General features: G+C 49.0%; 1 protein-coding gene and 1 non-coding gene across 2 annotated transcripts in view; both read right to left on the bottom strand.

Moving 5' to 3' along the window:
• Window positions 1-4,957: 4,957 nt before the first annotated feature.
• The window catches only part of HSPA9 (heat shock protein family A (Hsp70) member 9), a 330,220-nt gene continuing 308,289 nt past the window's right edge, over window positions 4,958-26,888 (bottom strand). Inside the window, exons 2-18 of the mRNA XM_065690219.1 lie at window positions 26,442-26,538; window positions 25,399-25,457; window positions 24,179-24,266; window positions 23,788-23,969; window positions 23,142-23,266; window positions 21,531-21,604; window positions 21,336-21,442; window positions 20,382-20,544; window positions 19,633-19,725; window positions 17,774-17,983; window positions 15,128-15,355; window positions 14,239-14,343; window positions 13,055-13,172; window positions 10,654-10,748; window positions 8,342-8,434; window positions 6,537-6,677; window positions 4,958-5,721 (exon numbers count right to left, since the gene is read on the bottom strand). Of these exons, the coding sequence (XP_065546291.1) occupies window positions 5,662-5,721; window positions 6,537-6,677; window positions 8,342-8,434; window positions 10,654-10,748; window positions 13,055-13,172; window positions 14,239-14,343; window positions 15,128-15,355; window positions 17,774-17,983; window positions 19,633-19,725; window positions 20,382-20,544; window positions 21,336-21,442; window positions 21,531-21,604; window positions 23,142-23,266; window positions 23,788-23,969; window positions 24,179-24,266; window positions 25,399-25,457; window positions 26,442-26,528 (2,028 nt within the window). The 5' untranslated portion in view covers window positions 26,529-26,538 and the 3' untranslated portion in view covers window positions 4,958-5,661. The remainder of the gene's footprint in view (window positions 5,722-6,536; window positions 6,678-8,341; window positions 8,435-10,653; window positions 10,749-13,054; window positions 13,173-14,238; window positions 14,344-15,127; window positions 15,356-17,773; window positions 17,984-19,632; window positions 19,726-20,381; window positions 20,545-21,335; window positions 21,443-21,530; window positions 21,605-23,141; window positions 23,267-23,787; window positions 23,970-24,178; window positions 24,267-25,398; window positions 25,458-26,441; window positions 26,539-26,888) is intronic.
• Window positions 14,809-14,880, bottom strand: LOC136020237 (small nucleolar RNA SNORD63). Its single transcript, XR_010615253.1, has one exon. It is a non-coding gene; the product is annotated as a small nucleolar RNA SNORD63 (small nucleolar RNA).

Genomic DNA, 26,888 nt, shown 5'->3' on the forward strand with positions numbered 1-26,888 from the left:
TGGTCTCGCGAGAGCTGCGGGGACTACCCTGCCTGCGCTTAAAGGGGACGCGGCCGGGGGGTGCGGGGCTGCGTTGGGCGCCGGTGGCGGTCCCGGTCCCGGTCCGCGGTGCGGCACATCCGGCCCGGCGGGCCCTGCACCGCCTCGGTACCCAGCCCCTCGCGGTCGGGCGGTGTCCCCCGGGGCCACCCGAGCGTTGCTCCTGTGGGGCTGCAGCCGCCCCGCCACCGGCCGGGGATCTCCCCCCGTTGCCCGGCCCGCGGTCACCAGCGGTGGCCCGGAGCGGAGCCGAGCGCGGGGCTCGGGACGGGAGCTGGGCGGTGGAAGGAAGAGGAGCCGCGGGGCTGTCCCCCGCTTCTCCTATCCCCGGGAATGCCGCCTCTGCGCCGGTCTCGCCGCGGCCGGGCTGGGGCAGGAACCCCCGCGGGGCCCGCAGAGGTCGCGGCTCTGAGCTCCGGGCGCTGCCTGGGGGGCAGCGGTGAAACAAAAGGTGACTGCGCAGAGAAGGGGAGCGGGGCCGAGGAGAGGCTGGGGCAGGGCCCGGAGAGCCGAGGGGTGGCGGCTGGTGGGGAATTGTGCTCCCACAGCCCTGTGCTGCCCCAGGGCGATAAGCACCGGGCAGCCTGGTGTTAGAGAAACATAGAACGGTCTGGGTTGGAAGGGACCTTGAAGCTCATCCAGCTCCAACCCTGCCACGGGCAGGGACCCCTTCCACTGGAGCAGCTTGCTCCAAGCCCTTGTGTCCAACCTGGCCTTGAACACTGCCAGGGATGGGGCAGCCACAGCTTCTCTGGGCACCCTGTGCCAGCGCCTCAGCACCCTCACAGGGAAGAGCTTCTGCCTGAGAGCTCAGCTCAGTCTCCCCTCGGGCAGGTTCAAGCCATTCCCCTTGGCCTGTCCCTACAGGCCCTTGTCCAAAGCCCCTCTCCAGGTTTCCTGCAGCCCCTTTAGGCACTGGAGCTGCTCTAAGGTCTCCCCTTCAGGAGCCTTCTCTTCTCCAGGCTGCCCCAGCCCAGCTCTCTCAGCCTGGCTCCAGAGCAGAGCTGCTCCAGCCCTTGCAGCATCTCCGAGGCCTCCTCTGGACTCGCTCCAACAGCTCCACGTCCCTCTGGTGCTGCTGCCCCAGAGCTGGGTCAGGACTGCAGAGGGGCAGGATGCCCTCCCTCCACTGCTGCTCACACTCAGGGGGTTCAGCCCAGCACACGGGGGGCTTCTGGGCTCAAGCACAAACTGAAGCCCGGCCATGGGGAGCTTCTCATCAACCAACACCCCCAAGTCCTTCTCCACACGCTGCTCCATCCGGTTTCCCCCAGCCTCTGTTCGTGCTGGGGATTGCACTTTTATGAAGTGCCCCCCCCCCGGTGATGCTCTCCTGGTGATGCTGAGCAGGCACCAACAGCTGGATGCTGGGGGGTTCGTGGCCATGGCATCTCTCCAGCCCACATCTGCTCCCTCAGATGCGCCAGCTCTGGCTTTTGACACCCCCCTGCCCTGCCAGGGGCAGCCTGGCCTCCGTGCTGTGCTGTGGGGGGATTAAGCTTCCAGGCCAGTAAGTGCTGCCGTAGCCCCAGCCCGCTGCAGCTTCCTCTTCCTCCTGTGCTGCCTCTCTGCTCCCCATCCCATTAAAGCAGCACTGCAGGGACCTGGGCACAGGCCACCTGAGCAAAGGCTGTTCTGGGACTCGGCCTGAAACTGGGCTTTAATATCAATATAATATCACAATGGGGAGATGCTGTGGATTTCTGAACTACCAGCTTGGATTTAAAGTCCTATTTCTCTTTAGGGTTGAGCAAGTATCAATTCCAGCCCTTTCAGGTGTTTTTCCATGTTTTGCATCTGGTCCTACATAGCCCTTTATAATCCTCCTCAGAACAGCAAGACAGTGGATTATGCCTGGCTTTAGAGATGATCTGCTGAGATGCAAGTTCTGTGCCTGAGAAGACAGGGACCGTGTATGCAGATGGGCAGGTGGACAACAACCTACCCTGTGCTTCCCTACGATACTGCCCTTTCCATTCGATCCAGGGCAGGTACTCCAAAGAACAGTCACTGAGCATCCATCCCAGTTCTCACCCCCCAGCCCGAGGCACCCACTTTGCTGTGGCCCTTTCTGCTCCAGCATGCCCAGTGTGACAGATGCTGTGGGTTCCCCCCACAGCTCTCCTGGTGCTGGCTGACACGGATGTGAGCAGCGCTGGTCTCTGACAGCGGCACAGCTCCATGGGAATGAGGAAGGGGCAGAGAGCAGCGATGGGGCAGAGCCACTGAATTAGAGAGAACTTTTCCAATATGCTGCTGAAAGGAGAAAGGAGCCGTGCCTTTGCAATGTGCTGGCTGGTGGAGAACGGGAGACTCCATCTCACTTTCCTCCTATGCAGCACTGCAATCCCAAGGGAAGCTGAGCATCTCCGGCTGCACAGGCACCACAGCAGGTCCCTGTATTCCCCAGCGTGCTCCTCAGGCGTGGCACAACGGGAGCAAATGCATTTAGGAAAGGAAAAGAAGCCTCTGGAGGCAGGTGGAGACGCGCTGCTCCTGGTTGAGACCTCAGCCTTCTGTTCCCTATTGAAGGCAAGTGGGAGCTGTGACCCCGGGGTCTGCCATCCCAGCCCTCTCATCCGCCCGCCACTGGATGCTACCATGACTTTCAGAGGACGTTGGGCTCTGCTCTGAGCTCCTCCCACTTGTAGAGGTCACCATGAGGGGATGTGTGCGGGTGGAAGCAAGCACAAGCAGCCCTCAGCCACCTTTCCCCCCCAGAGAACATGTGCAAAGCTTTCCTTAGCTGCTGTCATACACAGAGCAGTCATTTACCCCAGCACTGCTGGGGCTGTAGGCTATATGGGGAACGACAGCGTGCAGCAACCCCCAAACACCTTCCTCCCAGGGCTGGCAGGCACCTTCCCGGCGGTGGGACAGCGGCAGTTAACTCCTCGGGACAGGCCTCATAGGATCACAGAATCCCAGACTGGGTTGTATTAGAAGAGACCTTAGACCTCATCCAGTTCCAACCCCCTGCCGCCGGCAGGGACACCTTCCACTGGAGCAGGTTGCTCCAAGCCCCATCCAACCTGTCACCAGAGGTAACAGCCCCATTGCTGCGTCTCCTTGCCTTCCGGGCAGCTTTTCACAGCGAACCTGTTCCCAGCAGGACACACATCACCCGAGTTCACTTCTCCCTCCCCAGTTCAATAATTCAGCTCATAAAGGAGGAGCTAAGACCAGCACATTAAAGAACAAAGAACATCTATGACAGATGAATTGAAACTAGGACAGGGAAAATAACTCATTGCAGAATTAAACCTGACCAATGCCTCAGGACCCTGCAGGCTATGATGATGACCTTTGCTCTGACAGCACTACAAGCCAAGACGCAGGCAACTGTGAGCAGCAGCACTGGCTCTGCTCCAGAACATTCAGCTGCAGTGCCAGGGAGGCAGCAGGAAAAGCGTCCAGAGGATGGGTTTTAAACTGTTTCCCCTCAGGCAGTTTCCTCTCAGCACCTGGACTACCCCAGTCACTTTGCTGGAGGATTCCTGCTCTTTTTCCGCTTGTAGTTTTATGCAGGGGATCACTTTTGACAAGAGCCCAGCAGAGGGAAATTCAGGACAGAAGTTGCCTGCAATCAAGTTTTGCAAAGGAGAGTGCTCTCAGGAGAGGCACAGCCAAGTGCTCGGGCCAGTACCAAACCCACAGGCAGGACAGGAGCCGGGTTACGCTGTGACAGAATGAAGCTCCACACCTGAGACATGCACAGCTGCACAGCGAGACGGCACAGACAGGCTCAGGAGGATCTGTTCACGTGCTGTGAATGTGAACGTGCTCCTCACACCACCTAAGTGCTCCTCAGCCTGCCACTGCCTGCCTGTGACAAAGGGAAAATCCCCAAACTAAACAACAGAATAGGGCCCAGAGCTACACCCAACTGCATCACTTGGCTGCTTGTGGAAGAGCTCCATTGGCACAACCAGGCAAAGCTCCACAGCTTGCACCGGCCCTGCTCTCCTCCCTGGGAACAGCCACAGCAGAGCTGGGATCCCAACACTGCTCCCCTCCTGAAAGCACAGCATTTGGGGGTGCAGCTGCCCAGTCCCCCTGAAGTAACACAGCTCCACATGCTCCAGTTTGCTGCCCAAACCTGCCAGTGCTCCGTGCACATCAAGTGTGGGGCAGGCTGGGCACCCACAGCACTGCCTCTGACCCGCTCCTGCGGCTGCACCAGGCTCCTTCCTCACCTTCATACCCAAGCCACACTGCTCTAAGCTCCCTCACTTGACAGATCAGTTGCTGCTTGTGCCGTTCTCTCCACTTCAGTGGCCTCAGCTGACCAAAGGGGAAGCTGCTTCCAGTCTTCAGGACTAGGACTGTTGGGGAGAGTTCAGTGGCTGAAGCCTTGGGCCCATCCATAACTTGAAGGCATTTGCAGAACCAGGATACAGAGCCTTTCCCAATAGTTTCTCTTATTAAGGAAACTAGCTAGAGTGCCAGAAAGAAGAATCCTTCCTCCCTCCTGAATATCTGAGCTGTGAGGTCAAAGCAGCTGTAAATGTTGCAGTCAATTACACACACAGAGTAGCAGAAGGGGAGAAAAAGGGGAACCAGAAGTATTATTATGGCAAGAAGATTGCAAAGCTTTGGACGATTTGGTTGCTACAAGCAGCAGTGGGCAACGGCTGCTCCCAATCTGCATCAGAAGGTTGAGTCTGAGCACAAAGTGCCTGATGATGAAGTCCCACAGCTACATCCCATCAGCACAGGGCTTCCATGCAGCTGTAGGAGCACAGTGGTGACACCCAGAGAAGGGACAGACACAAATCTGTCACCAGATACCTTCTTTTTGCACATGAACGAAGCAAAAAGCTGCTGCCACTGCAGGTGGCTGCCTGCTCCCCCAGGAGCATTCAGGCAGTCACCATGCTCCTGTTCCCCACCGAAGGCCAGGATACCAAGAACTCCATGACGGACACTTTTCTGCCTTTATTTTAAAAAAATCCAGAATGGATCCAATAACAGTTTTATTATCAAGGAAATTGTTTTACCATACGCAGAGAACAGACACAGGATGGAGCAGAAGGCTCAGACAAGCAAGGTATTAACTTCCACGTAGCCTCTTTCATAAGAGATGATGCTACAGCTAAGTTTGAAGTAACCCCTCTCCCTCCAAAGAAGGGCACTAGGCTAGCTGCAGCTCTGAATGCTCTCTAGCAATGGAACCAGCCTCGGCACTGCTGCTCACAGGCCTCAGCACCTGCTCACAAGTACTCACATCCACAAGCAGCGTCCATGCTGGTGTTCCTCTCCTCCCAGTTCCAGCAGGACTTCCACCTCCACCTTTTGATTTAGTGACATGGTTTCCAGACTTGGAGATCAGATTTAGTACACCATTGTGGCAAGTATCAGAAATATATGATCAGCAAGTCCCCGGGCCCCTCGGTTGAGACCTAACTTTGTCTGGCATGAATTAATTTTCATCAAGTGACAATTTACCTAGCAGACACATCACTAAGTTTATACATTAAAGAATTTTATATATAGAATACTGCAAAAACACAGTAAGTCTGAATTCTGCCCATTGCTGCTCAGGAAGGTCCCTTCTCTCCCAAGCGTCAAGAAAAATCAACCTCCTCTTCATACCCTAAGTCAAGGCAAGACAGAGACTTCTTATTGCTTCTCTTCCTTCTGATCCCCTGGACTTCCAGAACCCTCTCGTTCAGAGGCCATCTGTGAAAGAGTTGGTTTGTTAGTTAACAACAAAATGCTTCTCATAGACTTCTTTTTTCCCCCCTACAGAGCTGCTTAGGTCAGTTCTAGAGTGAAGAAACCCTTCCTGCAGTGAAAAGGGTGACTGTCCACTGGAGAATGGAAACAACCTTCATCTCTGCATGACTTAACTACAACTAAGGACATCATCTCTCCATTATTGATGCATTCCCAGTGGATGTAATGAGCTTACGTTGTGGCACTGAACATCTTCAGTTTGACATCAGAAAAGCAGCTCTCCACAGCAAACACAGCTTAGCATCACCAAGGTCACCCAGGGAGCGTGTGCTGCTGCCACCCTGGGAGGTTCCCCTGGGCACCAGGGCTCAAACTGGGGGCCTGTCATGGGGATGGAGACTGGGAATGAAGCCCTGCTGCCTTACTACAGTAATTTGGGCAGACTGAAGAGGAAACCTGTTCTACACACATCCTTAAAGTAAGCCCAGACGTTACTTTACTTCCTTAGGCACCCTGCACACTTTGGGGAAAGCCCTGTCTGTGCGCTTGATGCTCTTACTGGGAGCTTCCATCACTTCTCCATGTAACAGTGCACAGTAACATCACACGCTGCCTGGGAGGCAGGCGGCCTACAGCAGGATGGCCAAGACTCCAAGGCCTTCAACCCTATCTGACCTCCCACAGCTGCCCCTGCAGCAAGGGTCACCCAGAAGGAACTCAGCGCTACCACCAAGTGCGGCTTTAACTGACCTTAACTGGTGTCCCAACCCACCCCTCCCCATCTGAGGGCTGCAAGATGGAAATCACCATGAACCTACCTTCTTGTATGCCATTTCAAAGAGTTTCAGGGAAGCCTGCTGCAGGCTGGTTGCTGCCTGCCTGATGTTTTCTCCTGTTTCACTATCTTTACGAGCCAGAAGTTCCCTCATTTTAGCAATTTCTTCCTTTAATTTGTTGCACTGCAAGTAAGACACAAAACCCATGATGAAATCCTGCACTTCGTTCACTGCTGTTTCACACACCTATTGGCCACAGCAAGACTACCGTTTTTGTTTGCTAGAAGCCATGAAATGCAGTCTCAAACTGAGCCATACAGTCTGCAGGGACTAGGACTGTGCTCAGTTCCCAATGGGCACCTGTCCACATCACTAAATGTGCCACAGTTGGCATTAATCGGTCCCCTTGTTTGCCGTCTCAGCAGAGGTGCCAAGGACAGAGAGCCCTGCAGAGAGAGAACAGCCCGCCAAGGAGGAGAGCTGCTCTCCCTGGCACACCTCAGCAGCGAGTCAGTCAGCCCAGGAGCCAGGATAAAGGGAAAAGCAAGCTGGTTTTCAGCTATACTTAAGGCACTGTCAGAAAGCCAATGCATAAGGCTGTTTGCCACCCTGTTTAATCCCTTTGTTGCACATGGGAGAAGGAGCAGAGGGACAAACCAAAGCAATACGCTCTCCTCCCAGCCCCTGCAGCCATCTGCCAAAGCCTCCCCGTGGTCTGGCAGTTCTCTGCCAGGCTGGCACGCTGCGAGGGGCAGGCTGGAGAAGGCAGGTTACTGGGGGACAGCTCTGCAGCTGCGCTTGCTCAGCAGCTCCCAGTCAAACCGTGGGCAGAGCTCTTACACAGACCCACAGGAAGATAAATGCGATCAACGCCTTCTGTGTCAGGCCACATCTCCACCCAGACAGCACAGGGCATCTTCCAAGCATTGCTACCAGCTTTGCCTTTGTATTCACCCCTAGAATATCCCTGCAGCCCCTGCAGGGAACAGAGACTTAAACTCTGCTCCTGTGAGAGAAACCACCAGGGATCATGACCCCAGTCAGCCAATATCCACCCTAGAGAGAGAAGCTGGGCTGAAAAACAGCCTTTAAAATGGTCAGAGGGTACTTACCAATAAACTATAATCCTGCTCCCTCAAATGCCCCACAGAGCCCCTCAGAGCCCTTTCATGCTGCTTCTGAGAGTGTTAACTTGCAGATTGTGCATTCTGCTTTAAACCTGGCTTTTGAAATTCTCAATGCAGACATTCAACTGTCACTCAGTGGTGTGAAAAGCACCCTCTTGATACTAAATATCTGCTTCACTCCAACTGAAGAAAAATTGGAGGCAAGTGGATTTTCATCACCTCTGAGTTCTTGGGTGCTGCGTATGTACCACTGGGACCACAGAGCCCCTTTGCCTTTGTCCCTCTGCTAACACCTGGGTAAGCACCATTCATCAACTCCAGCTTTTGAGAGAAACTCTCCTCTTGCACAGGCTACAGGCACAGCTCTTATCAAACCACCACAAGGCCAAGCCAAGGACATAATCCATGCAGAAATCTTTCACTAAGAGCTTCCCAGGCTTTCAGATCTTCAGCAACACTGAACTCGCACTCTGAAATAGGATATTTGCTATTACCTACACCAAGCATTTCCTTACACCCTCCCATCAGCCATGCTCACCCAATCAAGGGCAAAAAACTGAAGTCAGTGACTTTGCTTTGTGCTGTCCTTCCATGGCATGGAAATATGCACAGAGTTGGTGCTGCCAGTCAGAGCCAGCCATGAGGTTCAGTGAGAGTCTGAGCAAAGCTTTAGTGAGGAATCTTACCTCCTTTACCATTACAGGAGCAGAAGCTACCTACCTCATCTGCTGGCAGCTGATCCTTGAACTCCTCCATCTTGGACTCTGTGTCATGGATGATGCCTTCAGCCATGTTCACAGCTTCCACACGTTCCTGGGTAAGAGAGCTCATAAGGGCCTGCTGCACACATCGCTGCGACACAAGCTGTGTACTCATGACAGCTGATATTTCTTTCCCCAAACTGCCAACCTCCATTCTAGTTCCCACCCAGGATCCTTCTTAATGGCAAGGAGAAATGCAAGCAAAGCGGATCTGGATGCATTCGGGCACCAGAAAGCCCAGGCAGTCTGTGCAAGCCAGTCCTCATGCTTTCGCACTCAAACTCGCTCCTCTGGAAGTAAAAGCAACTAATGCAGCATGGCTGCTGGCACGCTGAGAAAGCCAGCAACTGCAGAGCCAGCACAGCTCTCTCTGCTCTCCTCCTCAGCAGAGCACAAAGCTGTTGGTAAATAAGCTTCTTCAGCAAGGAGGGCACTAGAGACAACTAAAACTGGATTGTTTTATTCATATTGCCTTATTAAAAGTGCTTGTAGCATCCCAACAGTGGAAAAACCCCACTGTGCTAGATAACAAATACCAGTGCCTGACATTACTGTGGCAAAGACAACCCACAGGGGATAAGATAGGCTGTAAGTACAAGGGAGCAGCAATCTTGCTGAGGCATAATTCAGGCCCTGCGACAACAGGAACTATTTCACCAGCAACAGGTCCTCTGGGACACCCATCTGAAAGAACAGTCTGCCTGGACACGGGTGTGATTCCGTTCTCAGGAGAGGAACCACTTCCAGTGGAAATCTTACGAAAAGCAATTTTGTTTCTATATTCTACTTTTCCTCTTTGTGGGATAACAAAGTTCACAGCAGGATGCCAGATCAGTGATAACTCAAGTTTACGCATTCCATGGTTTTCCATGGCAGTAAAAATGTGATCAGAAAGGTGTAAGGAGGGAATTCTGACAACCAGTTATGTACGTCAAGTGAAGAGAAATGTTAGTTAAGAAAGTAACCTGATGTCCTCCTTTCATACGTCACTGGGCAAGGATGAGCCCCACTTCAGGGCAACAACGGGGAAAAACTTACTCAGCAATTTAAGCTACAAAAATCAAAGGCAACAGAAAAGTTCTCAGTGCAGCCTCCTCAAACACAAGGCCAGCACCTCCACTTCATGGCAATGATGCAGTTATTCGAACAGTGGCACTTTCAGGCCAAGGTCTTCAAAGATTCTCCATCTAACCTACAACTGCTACTAAGCCAGTGCTCTGTAGCTGCAGGGACCCTGAAGCAAGATGCTGCTTCAAGGGAACTTACTCCATGCACTCTCCCCTTCAGTCCTCTTCTGATCCCTTCAGCACGGCAGGTGGGATTTACAGCACTGCCTGAACACCTCAGGCAAGTTTCTACCAACCAGGAGAACACAAAGGGGATCAATCCTGTGTGTCGGTTTTAGCAAATATTATACATACACTGGTGCCATATCCCAGAGCAGGCCTGTGTTGTGTCTGCTTACCTCTGTATTTAGTAGCTTAATTCATTAGCACTACCCTCATTAAACCAATTAGTTCCAACCTTGTGTGTCTCAGGTTCAGTCACTCAATCATGGCAAGTGTCAGTCTTTTCTTGACCAAGTCAGTGAGGCTTTCAAACCCCTCTTGATCACTCCACCTGCACTGCAGGCAACTGCTGTGCTCAGATGAATACAGCAGTCGAGATGCCACAGTGAGACTTTGAGCACTAAGTAAAGCGACTTCCCACTTACAAAGAGGCTGAGGTGCAGCTTTGCTTGGCAGGTTGTATAAATTAAGCTTTAAAGTCAACTCTCTCAGAGAAAGTAGGTTAAATGTCCCCATACTGCCTCCATTTAAAGGGAACATCACTGTGAAAACCGAGCTGCAGCAGGCTAGCTTCAAATCAGCAGCCAAGATAACAGGCAGGTGGACAGTGAAGAGCACTGATGACAAAAAGCATAACTAGAGCTGCAAAGCTCTTTGCTATGACTAATAGGCAGGTGAGTCTGCTTACTGCTGCCTCCACATCCCAGGAATTCTTCAGGGAGGAGTTAAAGTGCTAGTCAAACAGGGCAAGTTTCCCAACCCAAACCCAAGATCCAAGTGCCCCTGCACACACCATATTGTATCTCTGGAGCATAAACTGAATATAAGGAAGCAGATATTCAGGTAACAGCACAAGCAAACAGCTCAAGACTATCCAGACCAGAGCCTGCATCTCCTTCAAAGGCTGGCACAGTTAATGGCACGGAACGGCAATAACCTGCAGGTACCCACTAGCTTAAGGGTACCAGAGCAATCACGTTACCTTCCTTCGCCTGTCTTCCTCTGCGTATTTCTCTGCATTCTTCACCATGTTCTCAATTTCATCTTTGCTAAGGCCACCAGAAGACTGGATAACAACTGCATTAGAGAAGAAGCATTAATAATGTCCACTCATCTTTGAGGAAAAGAAGTTATTTCCCAAACCCTCTCAATGTCAGCAGTTTTGCTCAAGGACTCTGCACCTGTGAAGACCTCCTGGGAGCTACAAAGACAGCCTCTGAAGAGGCAGCGATGCTGCTGGCAAGATAAAAGCCTGACATCTTAGATCTATGAACTCCCTGGCTCTGCCAGACACTTCCTGCCCACTGGGCTGCAAGTCACTTCAACCAGTCTTCAGTCCTCCTGGAAAGTGCATGTGCATGCAACACCCCCTGCCCCCCAACCCAAGGGGACACTCCAGCAGGTTAAACCCACAAAACCCCAACCAACAGCAAAATCCAAACTGAAGGAATTGTTTTACCAGGGGACAGAGGCTCCTTCCACTGTTGGAAAGCTGCCTAGGCTAGTAGCAGGATCAAACACTCCCCACCCAGCTCCTCACACTGCCCTTAAGTGAGCACAGTGTGATTCTATGGGCAGGCTCTTAAGATTCTCCTCATTTTTTTCCTCCTCCATTAGTGGCTAAAAATGTAGTCGAGATTTAAGCTAATTTCTGCAGCAAAGCATAACTTCATTGCAAAGGAGAGGACCAACATCCAGGACACCACAAAGTCCAAAAAAGGATGTATCAAGATCCTCATTAGAAGTTTTCTACATAGTACTTGTCAATGGTACATAACCCTGAATAAAGACATACGCACATGTCTTCTTTGGGTGCAGACGTGGGATGAGCAGCTCAGCTTTATAATTAGGACCACGTCTGCATGCAGGGAGGCAGCTAAAAAATCCTGGTTGCTTAATATCAGGAGATGCTTATTGAGAGCTAGAAGGCTGCCACCCATCAAAAACATACAAGGAAATCAAAGTAACAAGCAGTGTGGGTTTGGTAACAGATTTCTGCCAGAAGCCAAGCAGGATGCTGAAGAGCAGCACATACCTTCAAGTTGCCAATACCATTAACAATAGCTTTCTTGAATGGAGCATGCATTTGATTGCTCAAGTGGTTGCCTCCAAGAAGCAACTGACAAGCCATATAGAGGCTTCCCAGTTTGAGGCACAAGAGATCTATTTTGTATCAGCAGAATCTAGAAATGGTTCCAATGAATGTTCTGAGCCCACAACAGAGCTCCAGAAAATGTCAACAGTGTCATCATCTATTACCCCAGAACACTGGGCCTAACTTTTCACTGCACTACAGAGCAACGTATAGTAACAGCTTCAAGTCCCCAGGCCCCCTGTCATTTAGAGATATTGCCAGCCTAAATGGCTGAAAATGAACAACGTGGTTAGGCAAAACACCTGCTGCTTCAGAATACCTAGATTTCAAGTCCTCTGTGATGGAGTAATCAGAAACAAAATAGGGTCTTGGCACAGGGCTGATCTGCTCATCTTTATGTGCCATGCCTTGAATTCAACCGAGATCTTCCTAATTTGATTTCTCTCTTAAAGGCTGGCACTTTCATGCAGGCAGCCACAGACAGCAGTCTCTCGATGTGTTAGCAGAGGGCATTCCCAAAGGAGCAGCATGCCCAGGAGCACAGCTCAAGAACAATTTGTACAAGGTGCTGGATTCCCAAACCTTGATTTCTGTCTCTTCAGGATAATGTAGGGCCAGAATGGCATTGCACTGAGCTCCCAGTGACACAGGACACCCTGTAAGGCAGCAGGAGCCCTGCTCCACAAACACCTCTGAGGACTGAGGCACAGCTGATCCATACAGGGAACCCCAGGGAACAGCTGCACTCTGCCGAAAGACTACTACAGCCATCCCAGCAGACAGCAAGGCCAAGAAAGGACTGTCACAGAGTGCAAAATTACTTGGACTGTGGTAAAACCCTTACAGTGAGGACTTCCTTAGTAAAAGCAGATGCATATTCTGCCTAATGCACAAGGAGAGAGCATCCATCAGTGGCATTCTCTGTCAGCAGGCTAACAGAGTGCTATGCCATTACAGAAGCTTTACTTCCTTGAAACGAAGTTACAAGTCAGTTGTCACTTCTTCCTTTCCCTACTTTGTTTTGCAGTTAACCCTTTGCTCCCCTTTCCAGAGGAAGCATTAAGGCTAAGATTACTATGCTGTGCTGGCAACAGATTGCCTGTGCCATCCTTACCCTCAATCAATATGCTGCACAGGCCCCACCCTTAGGCTGTGGGACGCCCATCAAGGGAGCACTCCATTACCTTTGGAGTCACCCAGTGCTCCCCTCAGTACCCAGCATGCTATGGCACCATCACTGCTCCACACCCTTCCTCTTCCTCCTCAGGCAGCATCCCAGAGCACTTACTCTGCTGCTCACGGCCAGTGCCTTTATCCTTGGCTGACACATGAACGATACCGTTAGCATCGATGTCAAAAGTGACCTCAATCTGGGGCACTCCACGTGGTGCTGGAGGAATCCCAACCTGAGAACAAGAAGTACTTTGTCATTAGCTCACACATGAACATGAGCTCAAGGTACGAGTCTCCAAGTCTGGGCATGTTATCTTGGTGATCTGTCAGCTGAATCCCAGACTGGTTTGGGTTGGAAGGGACCTTAAAGCTCATCCAACTCCAATCCCCTGCCGCGGGCAAGGGCACCTTCCCACTAGACCTGGTTGCTCTAATCAACTATTAACTAACTCTCAGAGCCAAATCCTCTACATACCTGTTGGCATCATGTGGTGATTGTAGTACCTTGACTGATCTAACAGAATACAGATTTCAACCTAGGACTAGTACACAGAAACCACAAGAGGTAGCCGCAGGTTTGGTTTCAATGTGAAACAGGTTCTGCTTTATTGCTGAACAAGCCCCTCTTTTCATGGACATAGCAGGATGCTCTACTTCCTCAGTTCTGGACATAAACAGACTTCACTGACTATCTCTGAGGCAACCATTCTAAGGGAGTGACAGGCAGCGCAGCTTCCTTCAAGAGTGCAAAAGAAAAGGCAAGGCCCTTCCTAGCAACAGGAAGTTTGGACAAACAGTTACAATGGTGCCAAACATTGCCAACACTGACCAAAACAACTCTGCCTAAGGAGACAGGCAGTCACAGTACCAGGCTAGAAATGGGCTATCCTGGGGACTGCAGGTAACACAGAGCCTGCTCCAAGTCTTGTCTTTTCAACACCAGAGGAAAACGACAGCATTCAGGTTGTGTGCTGCACAGGCCTGCTACTACAGAGCTTTGTGCCCAGAAGCAAAGAGAGTCCTTTTAGCTGACCAGACCCTAATGCTGCAGTAGCCCCTGTGCCATATAACACTACTTAGAAACTTCTGAGCTCCATCTTAAATGCTGGTTGCTCTCCTGCTGTTGAAAGGCTGCCCCAGAACCAGGCTATGCCTTAAGAGACTGCTTTTTTACTACAAATAGGGTCAAGTGTCTTCTGTAAGATGACTCTGCCTCAACACTGCCTTCAGGGGTCAGCTGTAATGGAGAAGGTTCTGAAAGTCAAGTCTAAGGTCATGAAGACTGAGGAGCCAACGTACCAATGTGAACTGGCCAAGAAGTTTGTTGTCACTAGCCATCTCTCGCTCTCCCTGGCATACTTTAATCTCCACTTGTGTTTGCCCATCAGCAGCTGTGGAAAACACCTATGGAAAAGGAACAGAAAGTTACCAGATAGTTAGTACTTTGCAACATGTGAACTGATGCAGTTACAAACTGACTAAACAGGGAATGAAGAGAAGCTACTTGGGAGAGAAAATCATTACACGCTCGTTCCTCCCCTGCTCCTCTGACAAAACACTGAGGCATCAAGACTTGAACAGCCAAGCTCACTGGCGTTTTGTCCTACATGCACTTGAGTGCACAGGCATTGGCCATGCCACGCCAGCAGCAGGCTCCAGTGGCAGCCAGCCACGTTTCCTCCTGACGCAGAAGGGCTCCTGCCCCAGCCCCACACCCCCAACAGAACCAAGGTTATCAGTAAGAACACACACTAGTAGAGCCAGACAAGGCAAAGGATCACACCCAAGTCTACTAGGGCTGTATAACACAGGGGAAAAAGTAATCCCTTCAAGGCATGCAGGCCAAGAAAGGTGGTCTCAAAGGAGAGTTGTGCTCAGTTACAGAAGGTCTCCACACAATTCTTCTTCAGAATGATGTGTTGGCAGTTAACATCATGGCACACAGACTGCAACCCTGACCAAGAAACAAACATCCTGAGGTATGCTGGTACACATTAACCTGACTCACCTCACCTCCTGGGCACACTAATCAGAGACACTCAGTGGCTGACATTAAATCTAATTTCTGTGCTGTTTTTCCTTGCCAGATGAGGAGGAGACAAGACTATCTACTGGGGTGTTTTGGGTAGCCTTCACTGGGTGTTTGAGACCACCACAAAAGACCCAGCCATCTAGAGCAAATGTGTACCTGGCTCTTCTTTGTTGGTATGGTAGTATTCCTGTTGATGAGCTTTGTGAAGACACCTCCCAGTGTCTCAATCCCCAAGGAGAGGGGAGTTACATCCAGCAGTAGCACATCAGTAACATCACCAGCTAACACACCACCTTGAATAGCTGCACCAATAGCAACAGCTTCATCAGGATTAACAGCTTTGCTAGGAGCACGGCCAAACAGATCCTGTACAGTCTGCTGCACCTGAATGGAGAGGAAGCACAATGCAGATGAAGAATGAACCATTACCACCCAGTGCTGTGTTCACATGAGCATGCCACCTTGGCTAAAGGTTTGTATCTTTACACTTCTGCTGCCACATAACCCTGTGGCATGATGAAAACACTAAGCTTCAAGCTTGGAACCGCTCCCTAATTCCTCATCTTCCACACATGCTGTTAAGTGCACTCACTTCAGTCTAGACAACCCCTTCTTTAGGGACATTCTTGCAATCAAGTTTGCCAGCTGCAATTTAACCTACATCAGTCCTTTTCTAGCCAAGAAGGGATTGCTACATGCTTATGAAGCAGGAGTCAAGGACTGCTCCCCAAGAACAAGCCAACACTGGGCAGAACAGAGCTGTCAAGGCCAGGACAGCCGTGCAGGCAGAGCACAGGGAAGGTAAAACACACATAGATCAGAAGGATGGTTCATCTTGTTTCTGTGTAATAAAGGGGAGGGGAAAAAATAACTGAAAATGTATGAAGTACAGTGTTTTCAAACTTCTTACTTGATGGACTGTTTCATCAGAAGGAAATGTGCTGCATCAGCCTGAGCTGTGTTATTAGCACTGCCCTTTCAGCTGGATGTGCCCATGATTGCAACGGATGTACTACTGAAGTGTCTAGAAGGGAATGCAGTCAGTAAGGTGTCTGCACGACAGCACAGCTCAGTAGACCACTTATCTGCCTTGCAAAAAGGTCTGCGACTTGGTTCCCCCTTGCAGCTTCCCTTCTCTGTGAGGCACATGTGGCACAGGTGAGCCTGGAAAACTGCTGTAAGCAGAAGTCCAACTCCTCTGCACTTAAGCCAAGAAGCATCTGCTGAGAGTGTTCATTACAGAGGAAGACACTTTCTGTATCAGCATATAATTAAGTGCAAATCTTTCCCTCTAGAGGCACATTTTACAGCACAAAAGAAACATTACTTCTAACCACCCACTGTACTTTTCCTGGAGCAGTGGCCACGTGAGTGCTTCAAAGAAGGCACACTCCCTCCTAGCAGGGGGAAGTGAACAGATCATACACAAGAGAAAACTCTGTGCAACACATGAGCACTGCTTTGGAGCCAGAGCTGTTAACTACAGGCACTCAGGAAAGCCTGATGTAAGCTCAAAGCCACAGATGCAAGGGGCTAAAAGAATGGGTAAAAAAGTAATAATAATAGTAATAATAACAATAACAACAACAATACAAAAAGTCAGTATTTAAGTAATCTCTTCCATTCCCAAAGAATACATCATGTTTCAGGAAGGGCTTCCCCACTTCTAAAAGTGCTTTTTGGCACTTTATATGCAGCTAACTACGCCATTTTTCCCTTATCCAGCTGGAACAGGAGGGACTTCAAGAAAGTACAGCACAGTAACTCCACCTGAGCTTTGGCCAGAGCAGCAGCCTCTCTTTATCTTGGTTCCCCTGCCTGGGTGACCTTCTGCACACACTAATATCACCTCCAGCCACCAGGCTCATTTAACACAGCGAGGAAAAAACCCCACCACCAAACCCCAAATTAACCCCAAGCAGGACCATGTACACGCCTACTACCCTAGAAAAGGGCCTGCAAACCACAAATCTTTACAGCAGCAGCCCAAGCCTGACAAATCCCTATGGAATGAGACTTCGATGATCTCTGCAGTAAAGGACAAGCTGTACCCTTGAAGGGAGCAGTGTACACACAGGTACAGCTTTGACTCCAGGAGAGCCAAGCAGCAGTCTGCACTGCTATGAACAAGAACAGTAAATCACCAGCAAGACAGCACCTTATCTGCAAGACGGTGCACATCTGCAAAGCAAGCTTCTAGGTTACCTGTTGGTGCTTATTGCCGCAGAATACAAGAGCTATGTGTTAGGTAACAATGGCGGGGAACAGTCAGTTAAATATGCTTGACAAGACCCAGCCTCAAAGAGGCAGCTGAGTTATGTGCAGCCAGCAGGTAACAAAGCCATTTTGCTCTTGTAGTTTCTTCACTGGTAATTTTAAGTGCTCTACACAGAGGAAGAAATCCACTGAAAGATTGCCGATAGGTTATTGTCACTGAAGTGTACCTTTATCATACACTGAAGTCCGTAACAAGAGAAAACACCTCGTGTATCTGAACAGTGCTGCTCATGTTCAGTCCATATCAGAAAGCCAAGTTGAATTTTCCACTCCTGGTACCTCCCAGTTGTCTTTGCAAAGTGCAACTCAGGCCCCAGATCCAAGCTGAACTAGTTAACAGGATGAGAGAGGCCCTTGCCATTGCTTTCATGTGACTACTCAAGCACATCCGCTCTGCTGCTGCGGGCCTTTAACTGATGGAGCTCTGAAGTTATCAGACTCCCAACTTCTCTGTTACAGATTGCACCAACAGGAAGCACTGTGTAGCTGGGCCAGCTGTGCCTGTAACAGGAACTTATCTCATACCTTTGGCATTCTGGTCATGCCACCGACGAGGATGACTTCACCAATGTCACTCTTGCTGACTTCAGCATCCTGCATGGCTTTCTGGCATGGCGCTACCGTCCTTTTGATCAGATCAGCTACAATACCCTCAAACTGCGAGCGACTCAGCTTCATGTTCAAGTGCTTTGGTCCAGAGGCATCCATAGTAAGGTATGGCAAGTTGATGTCAGTCTACAGAACAGAAACAGACAGGAAGTGAAAGCCAGGAATGGAAAACAAGGCAGCTACATACAGGTTTTAGATCAAGTTATAGGTTCATCAGTTCTGTCTGTACTGAAGCATTTAGGTGTCTGTTCACCCTGCAGCCCAGTCTTTAAGTGGAAGCAGGCACGCTTCTATGTTTGATGTTTCAGACCAGACAGGAAAGTGATTTTGTTGAACATCTCATGGTTACAACTATTAAGTTCCAATTTTGATATCATGTTATTTAAAGAGCTTTTATTTCTATCATAGCCGGGAGGCAAGAAGTAAAACACTGGAAGTGATAACTTCAATGCTTTTCCTTTAGCACAACACAGAAGAAAGCCCAGAGTCCCAGAAGATTTTGCCAGAAGACTTAACATTTCATATGAGGTAAGCTACTTGAAAGAAGTTAACTCATGACTGTTTTCTAAATGCAAATAACTCATGCTCAACAGCCAGCCCGTTGCCATTTAATGCACAGTTCACCAGTATCAGGGACCAGAATCCACGCTTTTCATGGTTATTTGTGAATCATCTTACAAATTCACGTGCTGGATTTTTAAAGCAATTCTTGTATCAAAACCATCTTCTTCAAATGCTGAGTCATGCTGACATCAAAAGATGATACAAATCAAAGCCATTAAAAACAGCTATGGTTTAAACTCTAGAGATTAAGTCTATACAACAAGAACTAAACCCACGTTACTGACCAGGAGTGCACATTCACTTTATAGATCATGGTCAAAAGTATTAGTGGAAATAGGGCCAAAACCAAGTTGTTTTTCCCTTCCCTGCTAAAGAGTTAAGGAATTCAGTTTTTCCTGGTATGAACAGACTGCATTTGCCAACTCTTGAGCTAGTAAAACAGAGCCTGCTATGTCTCTGGCAGAACTATGCATCCATTGTGACTGGTCTAAACTCCTTGCTATGAGCTCCCCACTGGCCAACAAAAAGACCACCATAAAAAAAATGTTTATTCAGAACCTAGAAACTGGCAGAGTCCCCATTTCAATTACTATATAATTGACCTTAATTTCTCCTAGGCAAGAGTATTATACCCCCAACTTGCTGCTTCTCCAGCTTCTGATTCAGTAGTGAATAAAGGACATGCTTGACTGCATTTATATAGAAAGCAGATGGAAAAAGAGAGGGGGTATATATTGCCCATTGTCTCTCTATAGGCAAATAAGTAAAGATTCTTTGTAGAAATTATTTCCTATTAAAAACATCAGCTTTTTCAGTGGAATGAGCAGCACCAAGGCTTTGGAACTGCTTGCACAAATCTGCAAGCGCTTCCAGTAACCCAGCAGTGTTAGCTACAGCTGAATTCCTTGATGCCCATCAGACTTCTGAAATACCTAAGCTGGGAACAAGGCCATGTTCCCTGCAAGACTGGAAAACGTGGTGCCAGAAGAAAGGCAGAACCGACCAACATTCTTAGCTTCCAACGATTAACTGCTCCTAAACAGTCTACCCTGCTAAAGGACTTAGTTAAAGTGATGCCATTTGGTAACACAGAACCTTGCTCTGCCACCACAAGGAAAAGCAGCAATTTCATAGAGGTTCGTAAACAAAAATAATGCAAAACTTAGTGTATCAAAATATTTCACTGGACTGCTTTGAACCCAGCCACCTACCTGCACAGATGATGAAAGCTCACACTTGGCTTTCTCCGATGCTTCTCTCACCCTCTGAAGGGCCATGTTGTCTTTAGTCAGGTCAACACCCATCTGAGTGAGAAACAATACAGGTCAAGAGACTCCCAAGCTTTTGCACAGGAGTCATAGGAAGCTTTTATTCACTGCAGTTCACCTTCCTATCACTCTTGACTGTAAAGATGTCTACAGAAATACAGCCAGATATGTGCACTTCTGCTGATCTCTCCCACTTCTGGCAAATGCATTTAGCATTTCACAAACTGGCCTTCTGCTTTAGAGGTGATTATACAGGAGGCTACAGATGAAAGCTTGGAAAAGCTGTTTCAACATGGAATATAAAGGAATGACTGAATTAGCAAAGGATTTGGAATTACACTGCACTTTCTGACAGCTAACCCTGTATTGTATGCATCTGTGCTGACACGTTCAATTGGACCACAAATTTTTATTAACAGAAGCAAGCAGTGTATATACAAGTTGGTCCTGCTACAGTAGAGGAAAAAAAGGCAGGAGTCTTGCTAGTCTGTATTTTCCAAGAGAGGAATATTCCATCTCCAGAAAACAGTGTAAGAACTGGAAGCCAGGCTAACAGGTGTCTAATACTCTTCATTTCAACTGACAGATGACTAACCAAGTCCTAATAATTTAAGAAAATTCCCATTTTTCTATAGACGTTCAGTGGCTTTGAAAAGTGTAACACAAGACTGAATTCTGATGAGACACCTTACCTCTCTCTTGAACTCTTTTACAATATACTGTAGCAAAGCCTGGTCAAAATCTTCTCCACCCAAGAAAGTGTCACCATTGGTGGACTTCACCTCGAAGACTCCCTTCTGGATTTCCAAAATGGAAATATCGAAAGTGCCACCACCCAAATCGTAGACTGCAATACTGCAAGAACAGACACAAACACATGACCTTCCAAAGTTTTGTGGCTAGAAAAATCACTCTCCTCAGGAGATGAAGTGTGCAGAATTCATTTTGCTGTCCACTAAAGCTAAAAGCCTCTCTAAAGACAGCAATAAACAAACGACATAGTGTACACATTCCTCAAACACTCCACGTGGAAGTCTTCTCCGAGAGATGTGCTGCACAGTGCTGAACTCTGCCTGTTAGTTCAGAGAGGGCAGTTCCTCCTCTTCAAAAAGACATGCTCACATGCAACAGCAGGGACACCAGAACCATAATACACGTTTTCCAAAATGCAAGGCTTTCACAGCACTATAATCTACATCAGAAATAAACAATATCTTCCTGCACTTGTAGAACCACCCTGGACAGGGACAGGAGACTGACGGCAGTCAGAAAGAAGATCAAGCTGTGAACACCATTCACCAAACCTCGGCATACCTCTTGTGCCACACTTTAGCACCAATGGTGACAGCCCCTCACCAGGCTGTCCGCAGCCACACCTCTCACTGCTACCAGCAGGTAAGATAATTAATTAACATTCTGCTTTGATAATGAAGTTGTAGCTGCAAGTTATGAACTCGCCTTCTTTAACAAGTACTGTTGGCATGGAACAGAGGTGACATAACACAGCACTGACTCACAGCTGTGAGTCTACTCTGGCAAAACTCCAACCACTGATTTTAATGAACAGAAAGCAGAAGCAGCATTTACAAAGCAAATTACAGCATGCTTATTTAAACACAGGGTAGGTGTAATGAACAGGCACTTACACTTTGTCTTCAGACTTGTCCAAACCATAGGCAAGTGCAGCTGCTGTTGGCTCATTAATCACCCTCAAAACATTCAAGCCAGCGATCTGCCCAGCATCTTTTGTAGCCTGAGGAAAAAAAGAGGAAGAGTGCTGACTACTGAGAGAAACTGAATGCAATTTATAAGCCCCAAAATCTTTACAGCTTCGTGACTACCTGTCTCTGAGAATCATTGAAGTAAGCAGGGACTGTGATAACAGCGTTCTTTGCCGCATGGCCCAGGTAATTTTCTGGAAGAAAAAGAGAAAGTTATTCTTACAAAATAAGAATACTACCAAGTTGTTATGAAGTAGCTTGAAATCATTTTCCAGAACTAAAAGCACAAGATAGGCTTCCTGCCTGAGAACTTGCTGCTTTGGGGGAAGGTGCAGAGAGAGCCATGCAGGAATCAAGCCCTTCCACATAACAATGGCAGTTCACAGACTTCTGACGGAATAGCAAAGCACCTCTGCAATTCAATCAGTGACTGGATGCCACTAGTGAGCAAGAACTCATCTGAAAGCTTGTCTATTTAGTGTGTGAGGCTGAAGTTGTTTCCCATTTCTTGGGAGTATTCAACATGTAATGCACTTACAAGCTACTCATTTTCATCCTATTTATGGAATCTGCTGTCAGTAGCATTTATACAGTACAAATAAATAAATAAAAAATAACTTTGCAAGCATTTGAGACAAATCAGGAAAAATCTGTACTACACCCTAACTTAAGGTCATAAACCTTCCTCTGTGTTGCTTGCAAAGCCAGGTCATTCAATAGTTGAATTCATGTAGCACCAAGGCCAAAGGCCTTGGCCTAGAAGGAGCAGACCCCTGCTTAAAGCAGAGGAACACCATCCTTGGAGTAAATCAGGTTCATCACATCTAGATGTTTCTGTACCATATACTCACTTTTTACTCTTGGGTGGAGCTTTAGCAGGAACCCAGGACTCAACTCTGAATGCACATTTACCAAAGGAGGCTGTGGAGGGAAACTACTGCATCTATGTATTACACTCAGCTTCCCCAGAAAGCATGTAAGGAATTGAAAAGGAGAAAAAAGAAAATTCTCCAGGCCAATGGATATTTGCCTTAGTGAAGATCTGAAGGCACCACTGGCTAAGAAACCACTCATTCAGCCTGACAATCGGGCCCCTTGAACACCCCCTTTCTTGCTACATATCTAGCAGCTGAATAAGAACAAAGCCACTCAACTCCCTGGCTGCCACAGCCCATGCTCAGCTGCAGTCAGAAGGCACTGCAGCTTACAAGGAAAAGGAGCTCCCCCTTCTGAGTAAATGTGTATTCAATTCAACTGAAATTGAGTATCAGCTCAATCTGTATGCAATTCTCATATGAGTATGTTTTAAGTAAAGCACTAATGTGCTGCTAGACATTAGAAACTGAAGTAGGCAGAGATCATAGAATGGTTTTGGTTGGAAGAGACCTTAAAACTCATCCAGCTCCAACCCCCTGCCATGGGCAGGGACACCTTCCACTAGAGCAGCTTGCTCCAAGCCCCTGTGTCCAATCTGGCCTTGAACACTGCCAGAGATGGGGCAGCCACAGCTTCTCAGGGCAACCTGCGCCAACATCTTGATGTCTGATCTTTCTCAAGGCTTTTTAACAGCCCATCACTGCACCCTTCCACAATATGCCCCATGAAGGATCTGCTACAGAATGATTCCCATTCCAAAACAGTGCCTTTATAGCTGCAGCACTTCCATTTACCACGGCCCAGCACCAAGGTCATACTTGGGCACACAGATGGCAAAGACCAAGCTGTACCAACCTGCAGTTTCCTTCATCTTCATTAGTACGAAGGCACCAATCTGGCTTGGAGAATAGAGTTTCCCATGAGCCTCTACCCAGGCATCACCATTGGAGGCACGGACAATTTTAAATGGAACATTCTTACTGAAAAACAGAAGAATTCCACACTCAATTCATGTATCAGATACAGTACAACCCCCCTACCATTAGTATCAGCAGATGAACAGGTACAAATTCTAGACAAACCCTAAACTTGCCAACAGCAGCCTCAGACCCAGAAAGTCACAGAAGTACCAATATATCACTTCTACTTTTAATCAGCTACATCATTTCACTATAAGCCTTAGGTTTGATCATACAGCTTTGATTGAGATCAAGAATGAGAAAAGTCTTCATTCATAGATGCTGACCATCCCCCAGAGCATCAGTAAAGCTTTATTCTGCACCTCTGAAAGCTTTTATTCTGCTTCTCTGATGATCAGCAACTAACGTTAACACAATACAGCACAGCCCTCGGAATACAAGCAATGAAACTTTGAGACGTGAGGGCATAAACACGTAACCTAGGAGTGGCTTGTATTTTAAAACCTAACAGGTCATGTTATACACCATTGTGTTTTGTGTATTCCTGCTGGGAGCAGAACTGCTCTCCCCCCTTCACTTACATATCCTTCTTCACTTCAGAGTCATCATAGCGCCGCCCAATGAGACGCTTGGTGGCATAGAAGGTGTTGTGAGGGTTAGTTACCGCCTGCCGCTTCGCTGGCATCCCAACCAAGCGCTCACCATCGCCTGTGAATGCAACAACTGAAGGGGTTGTCCTGGCACCTTCAGAGTTTTCCAGCACCTATGGAAAAAACGGGACAGGATGCCATCAAAAACAGCACCTCTGAGAGCACTAAGTTGGACATTCAACTTCTAGTAATGTTCCTGCATGCTGGTCTATTGAAAGGCGTCCCTGACCGTGATGGGGATGGGATGGGACTGGAATGGCTTTAAGGTCCCTCCCAACCCAAACCAGACTGTGATCGTGTGTGGTATTCATTTTTTACTTACTTTTGCTTGCTTTCCTTCCATAACTGCCACACAGGAGTTGGTTGTGCCCAAATCAATTCCAATAACAGCACCTTTAATTGCTTCTGAGCTGTAGAGTGAATAATTGGAAAAATAAAGTTACTACTAAAGGAAAATAACTACATAGCAAAAAACCTTCTAACCTGAGGCAGGCCAAACACAACTTTAGCTGCTCAAACTTGTTTGGAAACATTCACCTGGAGTCAAAATCCTAATAATAAACTGTATTGGTTTATTTACCACTGCTTAGCACAAACAGAAGATTACACAAAGGTAACAAATTACTCAACCCATGCAGGGTTCTCTGAGGCAGAGCCAAAGATAACCATCTATTTGATCCTGAGGAGCAACAAATTCAATCTGGAGAATGAGAGTGGTTCTTACACAAGGCAGATTTGAACCTTCTCCTCCTACTACTTTCTAGGAAGTGGTATTGCTCCTTCAAGGCCAGAAAGAACTCCTGAATAAGAGGTTTGCCTTATAAATAACCCATGCTCTGGGATGGAGAAAGCATACTGAAGACAGAGCAGTACCACATATATTACCAGGATATCACTTCTCACTCCCCAAAATCCTAACTCACTCCCTAACTCCAGTTCCCAAAACTCCAGTAACCTAAAGCAGTGATTTCGTTTCTCTGTGCTAACCAGAACTGGGCAGTCTTCCTAACACAAACAGATCTCCCGTTCCATGTTCTGAATCAGCATCAGCCACAACACATCTAAGTTACACAATTAACTGCTGCTTTTTTCACGTCATCTTGCAACAAGTACAAGTGACTAAAATGCAGAATCTGTTTGAAACAAACTTTATCTGTAGTGAAACAGGGCCACGCATCGCTCTTGTTTCATGCTAGTGTAAAATAGTTTGCTCCATCAATGTTTGGGGTAACTTTGTTTTTTTTTAGTCATGGAGACTTTTTTGTTTGGTTGTTTGGTTATTAAACAAAAAAAAAAAAAACCTCAAGAATTCACATTTTGTGGATGCTGGTGGTGGGAGAAGTGGGAAAACACTTCTTAAACTTCTCCTTGAGGAAACAAGACAAAGAAAACTTTTATAAGTTATCTCTATAGGGTCTAGTTTAATCTTGCTGGTTTTGCCCTGTTAATCCATCTGTGACTCCAACAATCAGTTCTGGTATCTGAGAGAGAGCAAATACAAACATCAAACAACCAAACATGAAAAAGCACGGAAATACTTACGCATATTTTCTGCTGGATGCTGCTCTGAGCACATTTTGACTGAGGCCATTCCAGAATGTCTACAAAATAAAGATGTTCCAATGAAAACTTAGTTTGAAACACTAAGTGATCTTCAAGCCAAGACCTTCAAAAGTTGACAACTTCTGAAGCAAGACGGTCCTACTGCAACGTTTTAACGTAAGAACAAACTAAGACAGAATTTAGGATTTAGACTGCCATAAAAAGAGCAATCACTGCACCTACTCATTGTATTACCAAGGCCATTTCCCTCATACAAAATAGCCCAGGAACACGCTACCAGTCAAAAAACGGCTCAGTGAATTAACATTGAACCTTCGGCTCTCAATGAACAGCAGCAGATAAACATTAACCCCACTTCTCAAAACCTTGTGCGTGGTCAGCAACAAATGATCCCCGACACCCCCTGACGAATGCGCAGCCCAGATTTTGAAGAAAAAAGTTTTTCTTCGCAGTGGCTGTACTTTCGCACACCCAAATCAATATCCTGGAGACCTCTGAAAGCGCTGTCCCTTTCCCTGCTTTGAGAATGGGCTTTTAACGATCCTACCACGGCCAGGCCCGCCCCTGGACATGGCTATTCCGTTAATCGTTGAGATGCTCGGCCTGGCCGCGCCGTCCGCGCGGGGAAGGCTGCGGGGCCCAGGCAGCGCCGTGCCCACTGCCGCGGCCCGCTCTGCGCCATACCGAGCGGCAGGGCCGGGCGGACCGCCCTCCCCAGCCTCTCCCTGCGGTGAGGAGCTCAGCGATCTCACTACAAACCCCCCCGAGAGCAGGCCCAGGCCCAGGCCCGCGCTCCCGGGTCGCCATCCCCCCCTCACTACCGCTGCTACGCCGCCAACACCTCACTCCCCACCCCCTGCGCCGTACCGGGGACAGCCCAAGCTCTGAAGCGAGGCCTAGGCCCGTCCCCGCCGCGTCGGGACTTGCCCGCTGGCGGCGCCGTCTCCACAGACCCTGCGGGCCTCCTCTGCTCCCCTATCCCCCCCCCCCCCGCCCCGCCCCAGGCCTCCCCGGTCGCTCACCTGCGCCACGCTGGGGGCGGCGGGCGCGGGGCCGCCCCGCGGCAGCAGCAGCGGGAGGCGGGCGGCGGCGCGGCTGGCACTGAGCATGGCGGCGGCGGCGGCGGGACCGAGCCGGCTGCGGGACGGGCTGCGAGCGGGGCCGCGGCTCTTCTGGAACCCTCCACCCACGTGGGCCGCGGGGAGGGAGGGGGGAATAGCGCACCGCAGGACCCCCGGCGCGGGCTGTCCCGCTGACCGCCTGACCCGCCCGCTCGCTGTCGGCGCTCCGCTCGGGTACCAACACCCAGGCCGCGGCTGCGGGATGCCTCCCTGAGGGTGTGCGGGAGCTCGCTGCCTCGGTGAGCGTGCAGTGGGGAGACACGCGAGCGCTACGAGGCGCCGCTGCGCACCGGCACGCCGCCAGACAGCCCCAGTCCCGCGCGCGGCCTCGCACTCAAGGTCGGACAG

Source organism: Lathamus discolor, chromosome 10 (genome assembly GCF_037157495.1).
Source record: "Lathamus discolor isolate bLatDis1 chromosome 10, bLatDis1.hap1, whole genome shotgun sequence".
NCBI lineage: Eukaryota > Metazoa > Chordata > Aves > Psittaciformes > Psittacidae > Lathamus > Lathamus discolor.